The 18,101-nt window shown below is 41.5% G+C and overlaps 1 protein-coding gene across 1 annotated transcript in view; it reads right to left on the minus strand.

Moving 5' to 3' along the window:
* Positions 1 to 467: 467 nt before the first annotated feature.
* The window catches only part of LOC124265065 (probable methyltransferase-like protein 24), a 29,993-nt gene continuing 12,359 nt past the window's right edge, over positions 468 to 18,101 (minus strand). The window contains exons 3-8 of the mRNA XM_046699855.1: positions 14,302 to 14,397; positions 11,268 to 11,335; positions 8,282 to 8,410; positions 5,557 to 5,631; positions 4,765 to 4,900; positions 468 to 915 (exon numbers count right to left, since the gene is read on the minus strand). Of these exons, the coding sequence (XP_046555811.1) occupies positions 613 to 915; positions 4,765 to 4,900; positions 5,557 to 5,631; positions 8,282 to 8,410; positions 11,268 to 11,335; positions 14,302 to 14,397 (807 nt within the window). The 3' untranslated portion in view covers positions 468 to 612. The remainder of the gene's footprint in view (positions 916 to 4,764; positions 4,901 to 5,556; positions 5,632 to 8,281; positions 8,411 to 11,267; positions 11,336 to 14,301; positions 14,398 to 18,101) is intronic.

The following is an 18,101-nucleotide window of genomic DNA, read 5'->3' on the forward strand; positions in this document are numbered from 1 at the left end:
GTGCGGCGTAAAACTAACCTCACTCATAAGAGGCGACTAACGAGATCAGGTGGTTAGGCTCGCTGACTGGGTTGACTCATGTCATCGTATCCCCAATGCGTAGATCGATGCTCGTGGTCTTGATCATTGGACTGTCTGGTCCAGATTCGATTATTTTCAGACCGTCGCCATAAAGCTGGAAGTAGCGCAAAATAGTTGTCCCCCTGAGAGGGTACGTAAGTCCCATTTCATTTAAAGTATTTTCATTCTCCGGGACTTTAATCGTAGAATGTATGCTTTTCGTAATGTGTACCTTACTTTCCCAAAAATCGCCAACACCTGAAGAAATGATCCAGCTACGTTCCATCCAGGCAGCAAAGGTTACCTCTAGTTGCTGGTGACCTTCAGCCCGATTTATATTGCATTGTTCTCTGTAATGATATCATGCTATCTGTTATGATAACATGCTAGTTTCACAACAAACTCAGTTATATTCTAGCAATTTTACTATCCATTGCCGACAGGTTGTTTTTGTTCTACTTGTATTAATTTTGACTGTATGAATTGTTCTCGTCACCATATGGCTGAAATATTGCCGATGCATTACCTCAGTCATTCAATGGAGAAACAGCTCTAGGGCCGTATGGCGTTGATGTTGACGTAATGGACTTCATAGCAACGTGTCCTATTCACAGGGAATAGAGGAGATCTATGGTTACAAGCAGGGTTTTTGTGGACATAAAACTTTCTGAACCCAATGTCATGGACGTCTTTCAAGATCTTTAAGTTGTTTATGCATTGATGTCTATTACGCCAATCCCCATGGTATTCTATCAGCAGCTGCTTGACGTGCATGAGCTCCCCAGATGACGTCATTTCCGGCAGTGACGTCCACTCACTGCGTTCCACGTCGGCCTTGAGGACATCTATCACCTTCTAAAGATGTATGAAAATGTGTACAGCGCTTAAGAAGCATTCCGATTTTTGTAAATCTAATGTATCTATGAAACAAACACCCAGAAACATCATATAGACTCACTAGAAGAGTCATTTGCCCCCAATTGGTCTTGAAGGCAGACCCCCAAAATGGTGAAAATGTGGTGCAGTTCTGGCGACCGAGATGGATGTGATTTTTCAGTCAGGAATTATTTATCTTTAATTTAAAGCTGGTTGCCATCAGCTACTGTGTGTGACTACCGTGCATGGGCCCATCCAGTTATCGGTTAAAATATTACCGTAACTGAAATGACATGTTGTACCTTGAAAGGGCCCCTGCACGGGAGTCACGCACGGTAGAGGATGACAACCGGCTTTAAATCAAAGCTAAATCATTCCTGACTGTGAAAAATCACATCCAATTCGGTCGCCAGAACTGCACCACATTTTCACCATTTTGGGGATCTGCCTTCAAGACCAGTTGGGGTCAAATGACTCTTCCAGTGAATCTATGTTTCATTTTACACAAAGATTTCGAGAGGCGAATGAAGCAAAAAGAAAGCATGTGAGTACTACAACACTAACAGCTAATATGGATATCGTTTCAGCATAATAAATTGCATGTTAATGCTATATCTGATCCAAAATGACGTTTATTTAATTATCGCCAGTGTATTAAATGCCAAGGACGCTCAACCTAGTGAGTTGGCTTTGACTAAGTTATAAAACGCTTACTAAGAAAGTGTAATCCCCAAATCACACCGTAGGAGCAGTGAACAGTACATTTCACAGCAGGAAGTGAACGATCTATCACGCAAGAGGTGAGCACGTTATATTTAGGAGTAAGCAAATTGTCAATATCTATATTTGTATAGGCCACATTGTCCCCCATATTCACGCTGTAAAATAGAAGACATATGTAATAATAAGTTCTCGGTGCCCTTGGTTTGGTACATCCTGATCTCTTGGCGCAGATCAGGAGAGTGCCTGGGTTCTCCACCGGGAGCACAGCCCTTCTGACACTCTGGGTAATGCAGAAGGCTTCGGTGTTGGGGAGTCTACATATTCTACGGAAAGTTCTTTGTGGGTTCGACTAGGTAGCGTTTCCTGGGAGAAGTCCCATTCGCTGTCTGGGCTGCGTGTTTAGGGGGCAAGGGCCCTGAGCTGCTGATGAGCCTTACCAGCCTGATTGTGCCAGGATCACCCGAACCCTCTCTGCTGCATACAATCATTAATCTGTAAAACATATAATAATAATTCAGTTACATAGCACCTAGTATCTATCTGACTAGTTGCTCACTGGACGCTGTCATCAAAATCTGATTATTATTACCCCGGATCACCCAAGCTGCCTGTTAGGAGCTAGAAGGTTATAGTCACATGACTTAATTCCACCAAATATCTTTCCATTCCGTCATTATACAAGCCGATGAGCCTGTAAAACAATGTCTAGCTTCGGCTACGTTTCCGTAAAGATGCATAAACATATCGAAGTTTAAGGCATCATTGCTGTACAAACGAAAATCAAAATACACCTGCATTTAGAGTAATTATGGAACTATCTTTGTGACAAATTTGAACTCTTAGTGTTGTGACGTTTTGGAGCTTTCATCCTCGAAAGACCAACACCATCAAGCTGTTAGTGAACGGTTTAAGAACATCATGGTGAACGATTTCATGTCGAACTCTAATTTACACAATGAACGCTTTACGGCGCAATCGCTTGCAGTGGTGTCGTAGATTCCTGAACTGGAACCTTAGAAACTGGAGGCAACTCTGGTTCAGTGATTTTAATCGTGATTTCTTCTTCACCCGCGAGATGGAAGACAGAGTGTTTATCGTCGGAGAAATTAACGTTTTGCCCCAAATTGCATTCGACAGGTCGACAGATTCATAGTGTGGGGTGAGATATCCAGCACATAAAGTTCTGATTTAGTGGTGGTTCAGGGGGAATCTGATAGCAAATCGGTACATCAGCTAAGTCCTTGCACGTCACATGCTTCCGATTGTGGACCGACAGAGGGAGTTGTTCCAGCATGACAACGCTACTTTACATACAGCATTCGTCACATTCCGCTACCTTGCCAATTCTAAAGTCAATGTCTTGCTATGATCACCAGATCTAAACCCGATAGAACACCTATGGGATGAACTCGATCGACGTGTACGTCAACATCAAAACACGCCTAAGACATTTCCACAACTGGCCATCACATTGCAGGAAGAGTGGGGAAGAATTCCGCAAGAGTGACTTCATGCAGTCTGTGCCAAGCAGTAATTGCTGCCAATGGTGGCCATACAAACTACTGACTTTGACGATATTTTGCGGACTTTACACAATATAGGCTGCTGTTGTGTTTTCGAACTCTTTGTCTATAGAATTTTCACCTTTTTACCATTGAAATTACATGAAATAATTCCTCTTAAACTAACACAAATATGTTTTTGAAGAGTGTATCTTTTCATTCTTATGTGGACATGGTGATTCGTCATCCTTTGATACTAGGCTGAGCTTTTCTTTATCAGTTTCATTTGGCACATATTTGAAATCTTTTTGTACGTATTTGAGTTTACCTGTTATGTCACATAAACATATTTTTAAGATAATTGTCTCTGTCAATGTCAGTACAGTGTTATATCACCCCAATGTTCAGAAAAGTAACAGCACTGATATGATAAAACGTCCGTCGTTTAAACATCACATCTGAAGAATATTATTATTATAGGATATTTATTTATATAGCGCACATATCCAGACAACTACTGCATGCTCAAGGCGCTGGTATTTGATCCCTCGATCACTGGATGTCAATTTCAACGTCACATCGTATTATCAATCTCAACTCCCTGAGGAGTATACAACTCTTGCAGCCACTAGGCTTTCTCATCTTAACGAGGTACCCATTCACAGTTGGGTGGACTGGGACACATAGTCACAGTACTTTGTCCATGTTCACTGCACGTTGCTGTACAGGCAACTAGGTGTTTGCCCATATTGATGTGGCCACCATCTGGTCATATACCAACGGATTCGTGAGTTCTTTTAAGTGCACAGGGTTGTGTACTGTACACTAGGGGTTGTGACACCGCTGAAAGAGTCTGCACACAAAGTTGACTCCAAGGTTTTTACACCCGGTCACAGGTGGGCTCGATCCCAACACCTCAACCTCGCTGGATCACTAGCCTGGCACCTTAGCCATCTCGCCCAAGAATAGAATACTTGGTAGTTAGTGGTACTGCTGGATAGCAAATTGGATGACGAGTTTAGGCTGACAGAAATCGATCAACAACAGAAAATGAAATCCTTCACCTTGAATAATTGTCTGGGTTCTTAAAGCGTTCACAATTAGTTTGATGGTGTCGGTCTTTCGAGGATGAAAGCTCCAAAACGGCACAACACTAAGCATTCTAATTTGTCACAAAGATAGTTCCATAATTACTCTAAATGCTGGCTTATTTTGTTTTTCGTTTATACAGGCAGCAATGATACCTTAAACTTTGATATGTTTATTCATCTTTACGGAAACGAAGCATGCGTCTTCTATTTTAAAGCATGGAATTTTGGAACAATATGGCCTATAAAACTACAGATATTAACAATGTTCCTACACCTAAAAAATTAAACTTTCGAGTGATAAATCGTTCACTTCCTGTTATGAAATATTTCCTGCAGTTCGCCGCTCCTACGGTGTTCGAAGCCGTATACACTTGACTTTATTTCTCATATATCGTATTTCAGGTCTAAAATCACATGTAAATAGTGTCAGTCTGTTAAGTGTCAAGGTCACTCAGCCCAGTGACTCGGCCTTCACTAATTTTCATCTACGACGAGTAATCGGATATACATACCCCTGTGTGGTTTAGCATTTTCTTGAAAGTCTTAAGTGTGTGCAGTTCCCATCCTCCATGACGTGTGTCAGTCCCTTTTATTCCCATCTTTAGAAACTGAACATGGCGGGACCTCTTGTAACTGGCCCGGCTCATGCTGAAATATTTCAACGCGAAGTTTACATTTGTTTGTTTGTGTTGAATGGCATTGTTCAGCTATATGAATGTGGTCTGGACGAGACAATCCAGCGTTTGACGTGAATTCCTATTGGATTCCTGATCTTCGCAGGAATGGATTGAGTATAACCGAATATCTGATACGTCGGCAGTTATCACGACTGTATGGTTTGGTTATTGCTTAAAGCCACAATCAGCAATATCCATGCTATATGACCAGTCAATCCAGTGATCAACAGCATGAGCATCGATCCACGCAAACGTGATGATATGTGTCAACCAAGTCAGCGAGCCTGACCACCAAATCCCGTTAGTCGCCTCTTAGGACCAGCGAGGGTTGCTGAAGACCAGTTCTAACCCGGGTCTTCACGGGTGTGGTGCAATTTTAATACATGACCTTGACTTGTGTGTCATGGAGTTGGACACCACGAGGCCTTGTTAGTTAACGAGTCCGGAGACAACAATGACAAATATTGCGAAATTGGTACGAAGACACATAATAACGAGTCAGACCACCCACTCAATAAAGTCGCTTTCTCAACAAACATAGATGGCTGTAGATAAATCTCAATCCGTAATACAAACATGGCACTAAACATAGCCAGCTATATATTCACGAGACATAACGGGACTCACCTTGGGTCGAATGAAAATACATCGCATTCATAATTTTTGGCTGTATCGTCGTCGAAGGAAAAATCATTGTTGATCCTGAAATGTGTACAAATATATAAGCAACCTGTCGAGTTCCAAATTGAAGCAATAAGTTAATCCATGATAATACGGGGAATGTAAAATTGTATCATAAGACTGACTATGTTTACAAATCAATACACGTTATGGCAGAGTTATCACATAGGTAGTAAACGTGACACTGTCATTACTATTAACGTGACAGTATGATATAATGACAGTGACAATAGCAGTCAAGTCCGTGATGATAGTATTCACATAGCAGTCAAGTCCGTGATGATAGTATTCACATAGCAGTCAAGTCCGTGATGATAGTATTCACATAGCAGTCAAGTCCGTGATGATAGTATCAGTCAAGTCCGTGATGATAGTATTCACATAGCAGTCAAGTCCGATGATGATAGTATTCACATAGCAGTCAAGTCCGTGATGATAGTATTCACATAGCAGTCAAGTCCGTGATGATAGTATTCACATAGCAGTCAAGTCCGTGATGATAGTATTCACATAGCAGTCAAGTCCGTGATGATAGTATTCACATAGCAGTCAAGTCCGTGATGATAGTATTCATTAAGCAGTCAAGTCCGTGATGATAGTATTCACATAGCAGTCAAGTCCGTGATGATAGTATTCACATAGCAGTCAAGTCCGTGATGATAGTATTCACATAGCAGTCAAGTCCGTGATGATAGTATTCACATAGCAGTCAAGTCCGTGATGATAGTATTCACATAGCAGTCAAGTCCGTGATGATAGTATTCACATAGCAGTCAAGTCCGTGATGATAGTATTCACATAGCAGTCAAGTCCGTGATGATAGTATTCACATAGTAGTCAAGTCCGTGATGATAGTATTCACATAGAATGCGTCCGTGATGATAGTCAAGTCCGTGATGATAGTATTCACATAGCAGTCAAGTCCGTGATGATAGTATCACATCAGTCAAGTCCGTATGTAGTCAAGTCCGTGATGATAGTATTCACATAGCAGTCAAGTCCGTGATGATAGTATTCACAGTCCGTGATGATAGTATTCATAGCAGTCAAGTCCGTGATGATAGTATTCACATAGCAGTCAAGTCCGTGATGATAGTATTCACATAGTAGTCAAGTCCGTGATGATAGTATTCACATAGCAGTCAAGTCCGTGATGATAGTATTCACATAGCAGTCAAGTCCGTGATGATAGTATTCACATAGCAGTCAAGTCCGTGATGATAGTATTCACATAGCAGTCAAGTCCGTGATGATAGTATTCACATACAGTCAAGTCCGTGATGATAGTATTCACATAGCAGTCAAGTCCGTGATGATAGTATTCACACAGCAGCAACAGTCCAGTCCGTGATAGACTTGGCATTTCAGCTGAATACAATCTTCAAGACAACCCCGTGATGATAGTATTCCCATTGAGTCTAAATACGTTCTAGAAGGTTCCATAAGATGATTCATTTGTCTACAGCTCTTCTGCTTTCCCTATATGGTGATATATTCCTGACAACTAATTATTACACAACTAATTATAACACAATGTTATAATCGATACTCATGAAGATCGTCACTGGATTTCAGGTCAATTACCGATTATTTACGAGAGCTTTTTGAGATGTCTAAAGCAGCCGTTAAGACGCGGGTTGAATTGATCTTCGGCAACCCAAGAGGAGACTTTCAGATCGATTATAACGTTTTTGATGCATGTCATCGTATTGCGCATTTCGATTACATCAAGAACTGGATTTTCTGGCCCAGACTCGATTATTCACACACCTCTGTGTTATACCAGGAACAAGAAACAAACCAGCAGAAACCAGCTCACCCAAAGAAGTACACAATACAAGGTTTTACTGGACGGTACTGCTTATCGTCGCTCACCCAAAGGAGTACACATTCTAAGATGCTTCGGTGAAAGATCAAAGGCGCCCACAGTACTTTATCAGACGATAATGTGCACTTTTTGGATTACGTCACAATGTATTGGCGTCACTGCGCCAATCTAGTCTGCCCCCTCGTAATCGAACAATATTGCATTACGTCACAATGTAAGCGACGTCACGATGCATGTCAGTTGTCATCGCTTCGTACAGCCTCCTACAGTAAACTACTCCGTTACATCCCGTTTCTTGGTATGCAGTTGCTTCACGCAGCTAACAACACTGGTGGAAACATTACGTTTATGTTTTCCGACGGTTAAAATGTCTCAATTCGACTCACAAGTTTTAAGCGACACGGTAACGTTCGCAATGTTTACATTCCCACAATGCAATCGTGGAATGTCGCTTGACTACTCAGCTTCATCTGGATGTACTGATGTAAACTTACGTTGGTAGTAGAAATGCGACGTTCATATTGCCCCATATGGTTTACGTCAATCACAGATTTAATTAAAATATTTTAGAGAAGATATTGAATCCGAACGTAAACCGTCATCAAACTGTTTATCATTGTATTTTTCTGGTAACGTTTGTCTTAACGTAGGGAGGCAGACACATCTAAAGAACAACGCGCCAGTTAGCCCTGTGCGAGGATTCTTAATTTAGGTCACCGACACCGTCGTTTGTTTTCTGCCTTAGATTAATTATCCCTAGAAAGTATTAAATTTGGCATCTTAGAAAAGAAATACAAGGTTTTACTGGACGGTACTGCTTATCGTCGCCAGAGATCAGCTCACCCAAAGGAGTACACAATACATGGTTTTACTGGACGGTACTGCTTATCGTCGCATATCTCCCATCCTCCGTCACCTATCCTCCCCATTCGCAGCTTCCGGTGGCATATCGTGTCGACGTTGTCAAGGTAACTGGATATGTAACATGAAAATGGATAAATCAACTGTTAATATACATCACAGGAACATACATTGACGTATGTGTGTTATTACTAATTTCGACAATACCAATACTCAATAGCTATGGCAACAGGGTCAGGGTGATTACACGCGTATACTTCACGAGTGCATTGCCCATTCTGTTGTGGTCGCCATGTTTAGGTATTAGTTGTTTGGTTTGGTCTCTTGTTGTGTTCGCCATGTTTAGGTATTGGTTTGGTCTCTTGTTGTGTTCGCCATGTTTAGGTATAAGTTGTTTGGTTTGGTCTCTTGTTGTGTTCGCCATGTTTAGGTATAAGTTGGTTTGGTTTTGGTTGGTCTCTGTTGTGTTTGCCATGTTTAGGTATAAGTTGTTTGGTTTGGTCTCTTGTTGTGTTCGCCATGTTTAGGTATAAGGTTGGTTGGTTTGGTCTCTTGTTGTGTTCGCCATGTTTAGGTATAAGTTGTTTGGTTTGGTCTCTTGTTGTGTTCGCCATGTTTAGGTATAAGTTGTTTGGTTTGGTCTCTTGTTGTGTTCGCCATGTTTAGGTATAAGTTGTTTGGTTTGGTCTCTTGTTGTGTTCGCCATGTGTTTAGGTATAAGTTGGTTGGTTTGGTCTCTTGTTGTGTTCGCCATGTTTAGGTATAAAGTTGGTTTGCCATGTTTGGTTTCGGTCTCTTGTTGTGTTCGCCATGTTTAGGTATAAGTTGTTTGGTTTTCTTGTTGTGGTATAAGTTGTTTGTATAAGTTGGTCTCTTGTGTCGCCATGTTTAGGTATAAGTTTGTTGGTTTGGTCTCTTGTTGTGTTCGCCATGTTTAGGTATAAGTTGTTTGGTTCGGTTGGTCTCTTGTTGTGTTCGCCATGTTTAGGTATAAGTTGTTTGGTTTGGTCTCGCCATGTTTAGGTTCGCTTGTTGTGTTCGCCATGTTTAGGTATAAGTTGGTTTGGTTTGGTCTCTTGTTGTGTTCGCCATGTTTAGGTATAAGTTGTTTGGTTGTTGTTTCGGTCTCTTGTTGTGTTTCGCCATGTTTTGTATAAGTTTTGGTCTTGTTGGTCCATGTGTTTGTTGTGTTGCCATGTTTAGGTATAAGTTGTTTGGTCTGGTCTCTTGTTGTGTTCGCCATGTTTAGGTATAAGTTGTTTGGTTTGGTCTCTTGTTGTGTTCGCCATGTTTAGGTATAAGTTGTTTTGGTTTGGTCTCTTGTTGTGTTCGCCATGTTTAGGTATAAGTTGTTTGGTCTCTTGTTGTGTTTGGTCTCTTGTTGTGTTCGCCATGTTTAGGTATAAGTTGTTTGGTTTGGTCTCTTGTTGTGTTCGCCATGTTTAGGTATAAGTTGTTTGGTTTGGTCTCTTGTTGTGTTCGCCATGTTTAGGTATAAGTTGTTTGGTTTGGTCTCTTGTTGTGTTCGCCATGTTTAGGTATAAGTTGTTTGGTTTGGTCTCTTGTTGTGTTCGCCATGTTTAGGTATAAGTTGTTTGGTTTGGTCTCTTGTTGTGTTCGCCATGTTTAGGTATAAGTTGTTTGGTTTTGTTTGGTCTCTTGTTGTGTTCGCCATGTTTAGGTATTGGTTTGGTCTCTTGTTGTGTTCGCCATGTTTAGGTATAAGTTGTTTGGTTTGGTCTCTTGTTGTGTTCGCCATGTTTAGGTATAAGTTGTTTGGTTTGGTCTCTTGTTGTGTTCGCCATGTTTAGGTATAAGTTGTTTGGTTTTGTTTGGTCTCTTGTTGTGTTCGCCATGTTTAGGTATTGGTTTGTTTGGTCTCTTGTTGTGTTCGCCATGTTTAGGTATAAGTTGTTTGGTTTGGTCTCTTGTTGTGTTCGCCATGTTTAGGTATAAGTTGTTTGGTTCGGTCTCTTGTTGTGTTCGCCATGTTTAGGTATAAGTTGTTTGGTTTTGTTTGGTCTCTTGTTGTGTTCGCCATGTTTAGGTATAAGTTGTTTGGTTTGGTCTCTTGTTGTGTTCGCCATGTTTAGGTATAAGTTGTTTGGTTTGGTCTCTTGTTGTGTTCGCCATGTTTAGGTATAAGGTTGGTTTGGTCTTTGTTTTGTTTCGCCATGTTTAGGTTATAAGTTGTTTGGTTTGGTCTCTTGTTGTGTTCGCCATGTTTAGGTATAAGTTGTTTGGTTTGGTCTCTTGTTGTGTTCGCCATGTTTAGGTATAAGTTGTTTGGTTTGGTCTCTTGTTGTGTTCGCCATGTTTAGGTATAAGTTGTTTGGTTTGGTCTCTTGTTGTGTTCGCCATGTTTAGGTATAAGTTGCCATGTTTAGGTATTGGTTTGGTCTCTTGTTGTGTTCGCCATGTTTAGGTATAAGTTGTTTGGTTTGGTCTCTTGTTGTGTTCGCCATGTTTAGGTATAAGTTGTTTGGTTTGGTCTCTTGTTGTGTTCGCCATGTTTAGGTATAAGTTGTTTGGTTTGGTCTCTTGTTGTGTTCGCCATGTTTAGGTATAAGTTGTTTGGTTTGGTCTCTTGTTTAGGTATAAGTTGTTTGGTTTGGTCTCTTGTTGTGTTCGCCATGTTTAGGTATAAGTTGTTTGGTTTGGGTCTCTTGTTTTACGCCGCACTCAGCAATATTCCAGCTTAATGGCGGCGGCCTGTAAATAATGGAGTCTGGACCAGACAATCCAGTGATCAGCGGCAGGAGCATCGATCTACACAATGGGGATACGATGACTCGCGTCAAGCAAGTCAGCCAGCCTGACCACCCGATCCCTTTAGTCGCCTCTTACGACAAGCATGGGTTACCAAGACAAATTCTATTCCGGATCTTCACGGGTTTAGGTATAGGTGGTTAAGAGACAACACATTATAAAATACTAAGAACATGCATCTCACGATTTGTAGACATACCTGTGATATGTTCGAAAGGCTTCCTTGGCTGACATTCTCTCAATCTCATCCTTAGACGGAAGGACAACCTAAACATGTCCGAGACATGAATGTAATCAAACACGACATGGTTCCTATCTTGTGTGCAAAATCAGCACTAAGTTCTGTGTGTTGAGTGGACTGTGACAAGAAGCTGATATTTAAGTATGATCATCACAGTGTGTGTGTCATCTAGCGGTTATCACGAGAGTATGTTTTCGGAGGTGAATGAGTAAGTGTTGCTTTAAATATCGAAATATTAACTCACTCACACACTCACTTAAAGCCACATCAGCTGTTTGCGGACAGAATATCAAGTAATGTCCTGAATATACAATACAAGTGATGACGAATATCATGATATCTTCAGTCCAGTAAACAGTACAAATACTGACATGTAGATTTTAGATCTAAATCATATAGTTTAATTTCCTTCAAATGTGCTAAAATTAAATAATTACAGTTCAAAAATAGTTTGAACAGTACAAAGTCGTTGACAAAAGAGTCAAAACCACACACAACAGAACAAGGTGTTTGACAGTCAAAGGACTAGCGATTATCACGAGTGTGTATTTGAGTGAGTGAGTTTTACGCCGCTTTTAGCAATATTCCAGCAATATCAGGGCGGGGGACACCACAATGGGCGTCACACATTGTGCATGTGGGGAATCGAATCCCAGTCTTCGGCGTGACGAGCGAACGCTTTCACCTCCAGGCTACCCCACTGCCCCAGTGTGTATTTGAATTAAGAATTAACATTGTATAGCAACACTTGAAGAGATACATAAACAGTATGTATTTCTGATTCTAACTGATTGGCAGTAGAAAATTTCTGATACCTTTTACGTCCATGTTAAGCATCACAGCCAAAGGGAGGAAACTGCGGTTGGGACGAATCTTAAGTTTCGAGATGCAGCCGTGGAGACTGGCTAAAGTAAGCACTTCTACATTCTAAACCATCCTAAAACACTCCGTGTGTGCTCAATCATGGATGCATGATTATAGTAAGCGGCAGCAATTTCACCGATGACCCGTCTGATGTTAGTTAGTGCCGAGTTAGTGACCGTGATTCGAGTGACCTCCCTTTGTTTTATTTTTACTTTATGAACACCCTTTCATCGCTTGACACCTTAGATGACCTCCAGTAGGGCTGGGACGGGTAACCCGGATACCCAGGACGGGAGGGTAATGAGTTGGACCCGGGTATCCATCTCAGTACCCGGACCCGTTATGATGACTAATAGATTAAACAATGCAATATGTTATTCTTTTATGACTAAAATGTTGTATTGTCGTTGAAGATTTAGACATTATATACAGTCAGCTGTTTTGAATGTAATACATGGTCAAGATATTGACAAACTCGAAATTTCAGCCTCCGAGCTGAAGAACATGTTGCCATTTCTTACAAATTTGATGTCAGGAATTAACATATCGGTATCCGGGTAGGGTAGGGTAATAGGGGGTGGGGTACCCGGGTAGAAACTTTGGATCCGTCTCAGCCCTAACCTCCAGTACTTATTCCTGAACTTAGCAACATTGCTCATATACTTCAATGTACCAAAAACCCGTGAAGGTCCGGAATACCCGTGAAGGTCCGGAATACCCGTGAAGGTCCGGAATACCCGTGAAGGTCCGGAATACCCGTGAAGGTCCGGGTTAGAATGCACCTTCAGTAACCCATGCTTGTCGTCAGAGGCGACTAACGGGATCGGGTGGTCAGGCTCGTTGACTTGGTTGACACATGTCATCGGTTCCCAATAGCGCAGAGCGCTGATCATGCTGCTGATCACTGGATAGTCTGGTCCAGACTCAATTATTTACAGACCGCCGCCATATAGCTGGAATATTGCTGAGTGCGGCGTAAAACTAAACTCTCTCACTCACTCAAGAGCCAAAAAAGTTGCATTTAGAATATTGAGATATGTTCCCTGTAAGATTGAACATGGATTGCCCTGTCAGAAAGCTATGGTGTGTCAAAGCTGTGAGTGAGTTTAGTTTTACGCCGCTTTCAGCAATATTCCAGCAATATCACGACTGGGGACACCAGAAAGGGGGTTCACACATTGTACCCATGTGGGGAATCGAACCCTGGTCTACGGCGTGACGAGCAAACGCTTTAACTACTAGGCTACCCGCGAGTCAAAATTGTGAAGAAAAACATATTGGGCCTTATCATATGAGTCAACCAATAATAGACTGACGTCATGGCGGACAATATTCTGCAGTATTTGTTCTCTCTTCCTATCTATTGTCAGGGGATGCATTATTCTACATCTCTGTTTAATCATATTGTAAGTGGCTGTGGGACCATTTTTCTAACTGTTTTGGCCCTCGTGAAGAGCAAGCTCCTCGTGGTGAGTACTGGGTAACGATGATCTTTTAAAAGAATGGTTGTTGTTGTTGTTGTTGTTGTTGTTGTTGTTGTTGTTGTTGTGAATGGGGAAGGGAGGGAGGGAGGGACCAATATTCCAGCAATATCAAGGCGAGGGACACTAGAAATTGGCTTCCCTATATTGTACCCATGTTGGGAAGTGAACCCGGGTCTTTGACGTGACGAGCCACAAGGCTACCCCACCGCCCCGACACAACAGTGACTGTTGCAGATACTGACGAGTTGGTTCACGCATCAACGTACGGCGCCATCTGTTGGCTTCTGTTGATTGCTGGACCCTTTGATCACTGACCAGGATGGAACAGGAAAAGCCTTTAAAAAGGCAACGTTGGAGGTTGGAGGTTAAGAAATTTAGTGAGAATGACGTGAGATGGTTAGGGGGTGAATCTGATTTCAAGAGCATCTAAATGACCATGCCTCAACCTATAGAGAGAGACATACAGTACCCTGATCTCCAGTATATGACATTTCATATCAAAGGTCTTTGTCATGTCTAACGATGTCTGGGAATCCAATACTAGTGACGGTCGGAGGAAACATGATCCTATATATTGCTTTGTGAGGCTAGTTGTTGAACAATTAACAATAATACATATAGTAATATATTTTTAGTACACTTACGTGACCTTGCTTGCGAATAATTTTGAGTGGAGAATCGCCAATTTCATCAACATTGGCAGACCTCTCATGGCCGTCCCTCGATTCCGTCTTTTGTAGCTGAAATACATACATGCTTTGTTATTTATTTGGTACATCAGCCAAATACCCGTGGGGGAGTGTTTGGAGCGATCGTTCACTCTCCCACAAGTCCCGGTAGTATAGGGCCAGTTAGCGTAAGGAAATGCTGTGTAGTTTAAATGACGTCATCAGAGGTTAAGTTTGATACAGGTGATGTGAGCACATTTTGTAGGTGAGTAGTCAACACAAAGGATGTGTTTAGTCGTGGCATGAGGATGAATGAGAGAGCGCCTGTGGTTGACTATGCTGGGCCTCACTAGATAATAAACTCAACTCAATACAATACAAAGTCCTGAGACTATCACAGGCACACAGAAAACACTTCCAGGCGAAGTCACCTCATAATTAAGATGAAATAGTTAACCATAAACATCTATCGAATAAGTCCAGATGACTTTTGGCAATTTTTAATCGCTCGGTATTAATCAACCACAAGTTTAGAATGAATTTGATGTTCTGCTTAAGACTAGCCACACGTCTTTCATTTGTAATGGTTAAAAGAGTACAAAAAGCAACTGTGTATTCGTTCTTTAATGAAACAACTCATAAATACGACATAAGCCCCAAACTCCAAGCGCTTGCTATCAAAACCCACTTCTAACCAAGAGAGAAAAACAGCCAAGAAGCCCAAGGTGAGGTGAGGTGAGGTGAAATTGGGTTTAACATCGTGCTTGAGAATATTTCGCTCATATGACGACGTGCATGCGTGTGTATGTGTATGTGCGGCTGCTTGTACTAGCCCAGACTTAAGCTGGTTTTATAGTGCTAGCCCACTGAGATACCATGCCGCAGTGAAGTATGAATACCCCACTCAGACACATTATACTGACTCCGAGACGGCCAGTCCTTGTTGTACCCATTAATGCCGAGCGCCAGGCAGGGACCAACAAGTACCATATTTTAACGTCTTTTGGTATGACGCGGTCGGGGATCGAACCCGCGACCTTCCGCTCTCAAGCCACACAAAAACTACTAAAAATAACCTAATCATATCATAATCTACAGCGAAATCAAAAGCCTATCAAAACAAAAACCTTCCTAAAGTGACAAAGTAACCTAAAATACATTGTATCTACTCCAAAAACCACTCCAAAGAATAAATATCTACCATAAATCGAAAAATTATTGACAAGGGATAATGAACTTACAACCAGGTCACACAAAAACAACAAAACAGGTCACACAAAACAATGCACGGGCTTCATTAAAAAGACAAGTGCACCGAATGCAACGAAACAGACAAGTGCACCGACTGCAACAAAACAGACAAGTGCACCGACTGCAACAAAACAGACAAGTGCACCGACTGCAACAAAACAGACAAGTGCACCGACTGCAACAAAACAGAAACGCCCGAACATGGTTTAAACATATTCACATTTCACAAGAAATGAAACCTGGATAGGCGAACAAGCCTAGTGGCTTATTTATAAGCCGCTCCAATACATTATTCCATCAGCTGGCTTCATAAATGAAATAATTTAATAACAAAAGAATAATACTGAGAAAGAATATTGAGAGAACATCATACATTATATCTAACATATGATTAAATATTGAATATTTATGGTGTTGGTTATGCCAAGCAACGAAATGGGCTGCAGCAGAAAGTCCAATTATATAAACTTGAGGTACATTGGGTATACATGTAGTGGCGATAATCACTGAAAGCGATTACTTTTAAAATAAACTGGTGTAATGAGTTGAGAATGTTACTATTAGTTGAGTTATTCAATGCATCGTGGCCGTAAACAGTAGGTTATAACATCGTATGAAAGCCCTGGTGTAATGAGTTTGAATATAAAAATCTTTTTAAATTTGATAGTTCTGACACGTGGTGTAATGAGTTGAGAATGAAACGTAGTGAACAGCGTCTTCGTTGTAATGACCATGTGAACACCTGGATGTTTCCGGTCTACGTCGATTGCATCTGTCAGCGTATAGATCGCTACAGCTGAGTTTGAGGCGACTATGGATAATTTGGCAAAATCTAGTCCCAAAATTTAAATCAAAGTAATTCTGAGTTTCTGTTGGGTTTATCATTGTTTTAAATTGATTCAGGGAAATAGCGTTAACAGCAATCGGGCAATACATTCCAGGACATAATTGCACTCGGTAAAAATGGTTGAGAATATCCTTGCGTTCTACAGTTAATAGTTTGAATGCAAGTACTGTTTCGAAGATTATAGTTGCTTTATTCAAATACTTTACCTGGTACAAGATCGTTCAGGTAATAAGAAGTCAGACGATGATACATTTCATAGAAAGCTATGAGTTTAGAGCAATATCGTCTTTCTTTTAGTGTGCTGTAATTGGTTTCCTGTATATGTTATCGTGAATGGTACCACGAACCACACCGTATATAGTTCTTAGAGCGTCTAAATGTAAATTTTCCAGACTTATATAAAGTTTTAGCTTTTTCCGAGATTACCGGTATTTCAAACTTCTCGGACTATTGATCACTGGACTACCTTTCCTTCATCATGTCACCCATATGAACTGTCCAAGACCAATCGCTTTGAAATGTTATACCTAAGTGTGTATGGTATCAACTTCTTTTATAGTTTCGCCATTCATTAATAAATTCCACCCGTGAAGGTCCAGGTTAGAATGAATCTTCAGTCACCCATGCTTGTCGTAAGAGGCGACTAACGGGATCGGGTGGTCAGGCTCGCTGACTTGGTTGACACATGTCATCTGTTCCCAATTGCGCAGATCAATATTCTAACCCGGACCTTCACGGGTTGGACTGTAGTTTGAACAGTCGTATTCAACATCTTTCTGATGAAGCGGAATCACCGAAGCTAGTTTCCAATATGAAGGGAATGTTTTATTTACGGAGATGTTAAACAGCGGGGTAAGAGCGACTGGAGTTAGTTTCATTACGGTGTGGGGCGGTGGGATAGCCTAGTGGTTAAAGTGTTCGCTCGTCACGCCGAAGACCCGGGTTCGATTCCCCACATAGGCACAATGTGTGAAGCCCATTTCTGGTGTACCCCGCCGTGACATTGCTGGAATATTGCTAAAAGCGGCTTAAACCATACTCACTCACTCATTCAGTACGAAGTTTCCAGTGTCATCAGGCCCCGTGGCTTTCGACGCATATCGGGAGCATCTTCAATACTTATTGTGATAGATGACATAGGATGATCGACGTCACGCTGCTAGATATCAGGGCCTAGAGTTTCGAAGCTCTCTTAGCGCTAAGATAGTCGTAAGTTGACGTATGACACTTACGACTATCTTAGCGCTAAGAGAGCTTCGAAAATCTAGGCCCAGGCAGATTGGCGTTAGGATCAGCAACTTGAGATTGTTCTGAGAAAAACGAGTTGAGTATAGCAGCAATATCTTGTTCATTGTGGTGGCGCGTGGTCCTGTGCTCAAAGCTCAGTCCACAAATCGGTGAAGTTAAGCAGCGTCGAGCTCGGAGAGTCCTTGGATGGGTGACCGTGTTTGGCAGCTTGACTCCTGAGAGTTTCTAGGACTTGAGTCCTGCCCCACAACGAAGCACATGTGACACATGTGGTCTCATCTTAGGCAAGTGAGTTTGTTCAAAATTGTCTCTGTTCACCCAGCAGGAAAATCGGTACCCGGTGGTAAAAAGTCATATGACTATAACCTTCTAGCGCCTAACAAGCAGTTTGGGTTATCCGGGGTAATAATGTGCTGTGCCTTGATTGTTA

The sequence above is a fragment of the Haliotis rubra genome, unplaced genomic scaffold, assembly GCF_003918875.1.
Source record: "Haliotis rubra isolate DU_JTF1 unplaced genomic scaffold, ASM391887v1 Scf96, whole genome shotgun sequence".
Classification (NCBI taxonomy): domain Eukaryota; kingdom Metazoa; phylum Mollusca; class Gastropoda; order Lepetellida; family Haliotidae; genus Haliotis; species Haliotis rubra.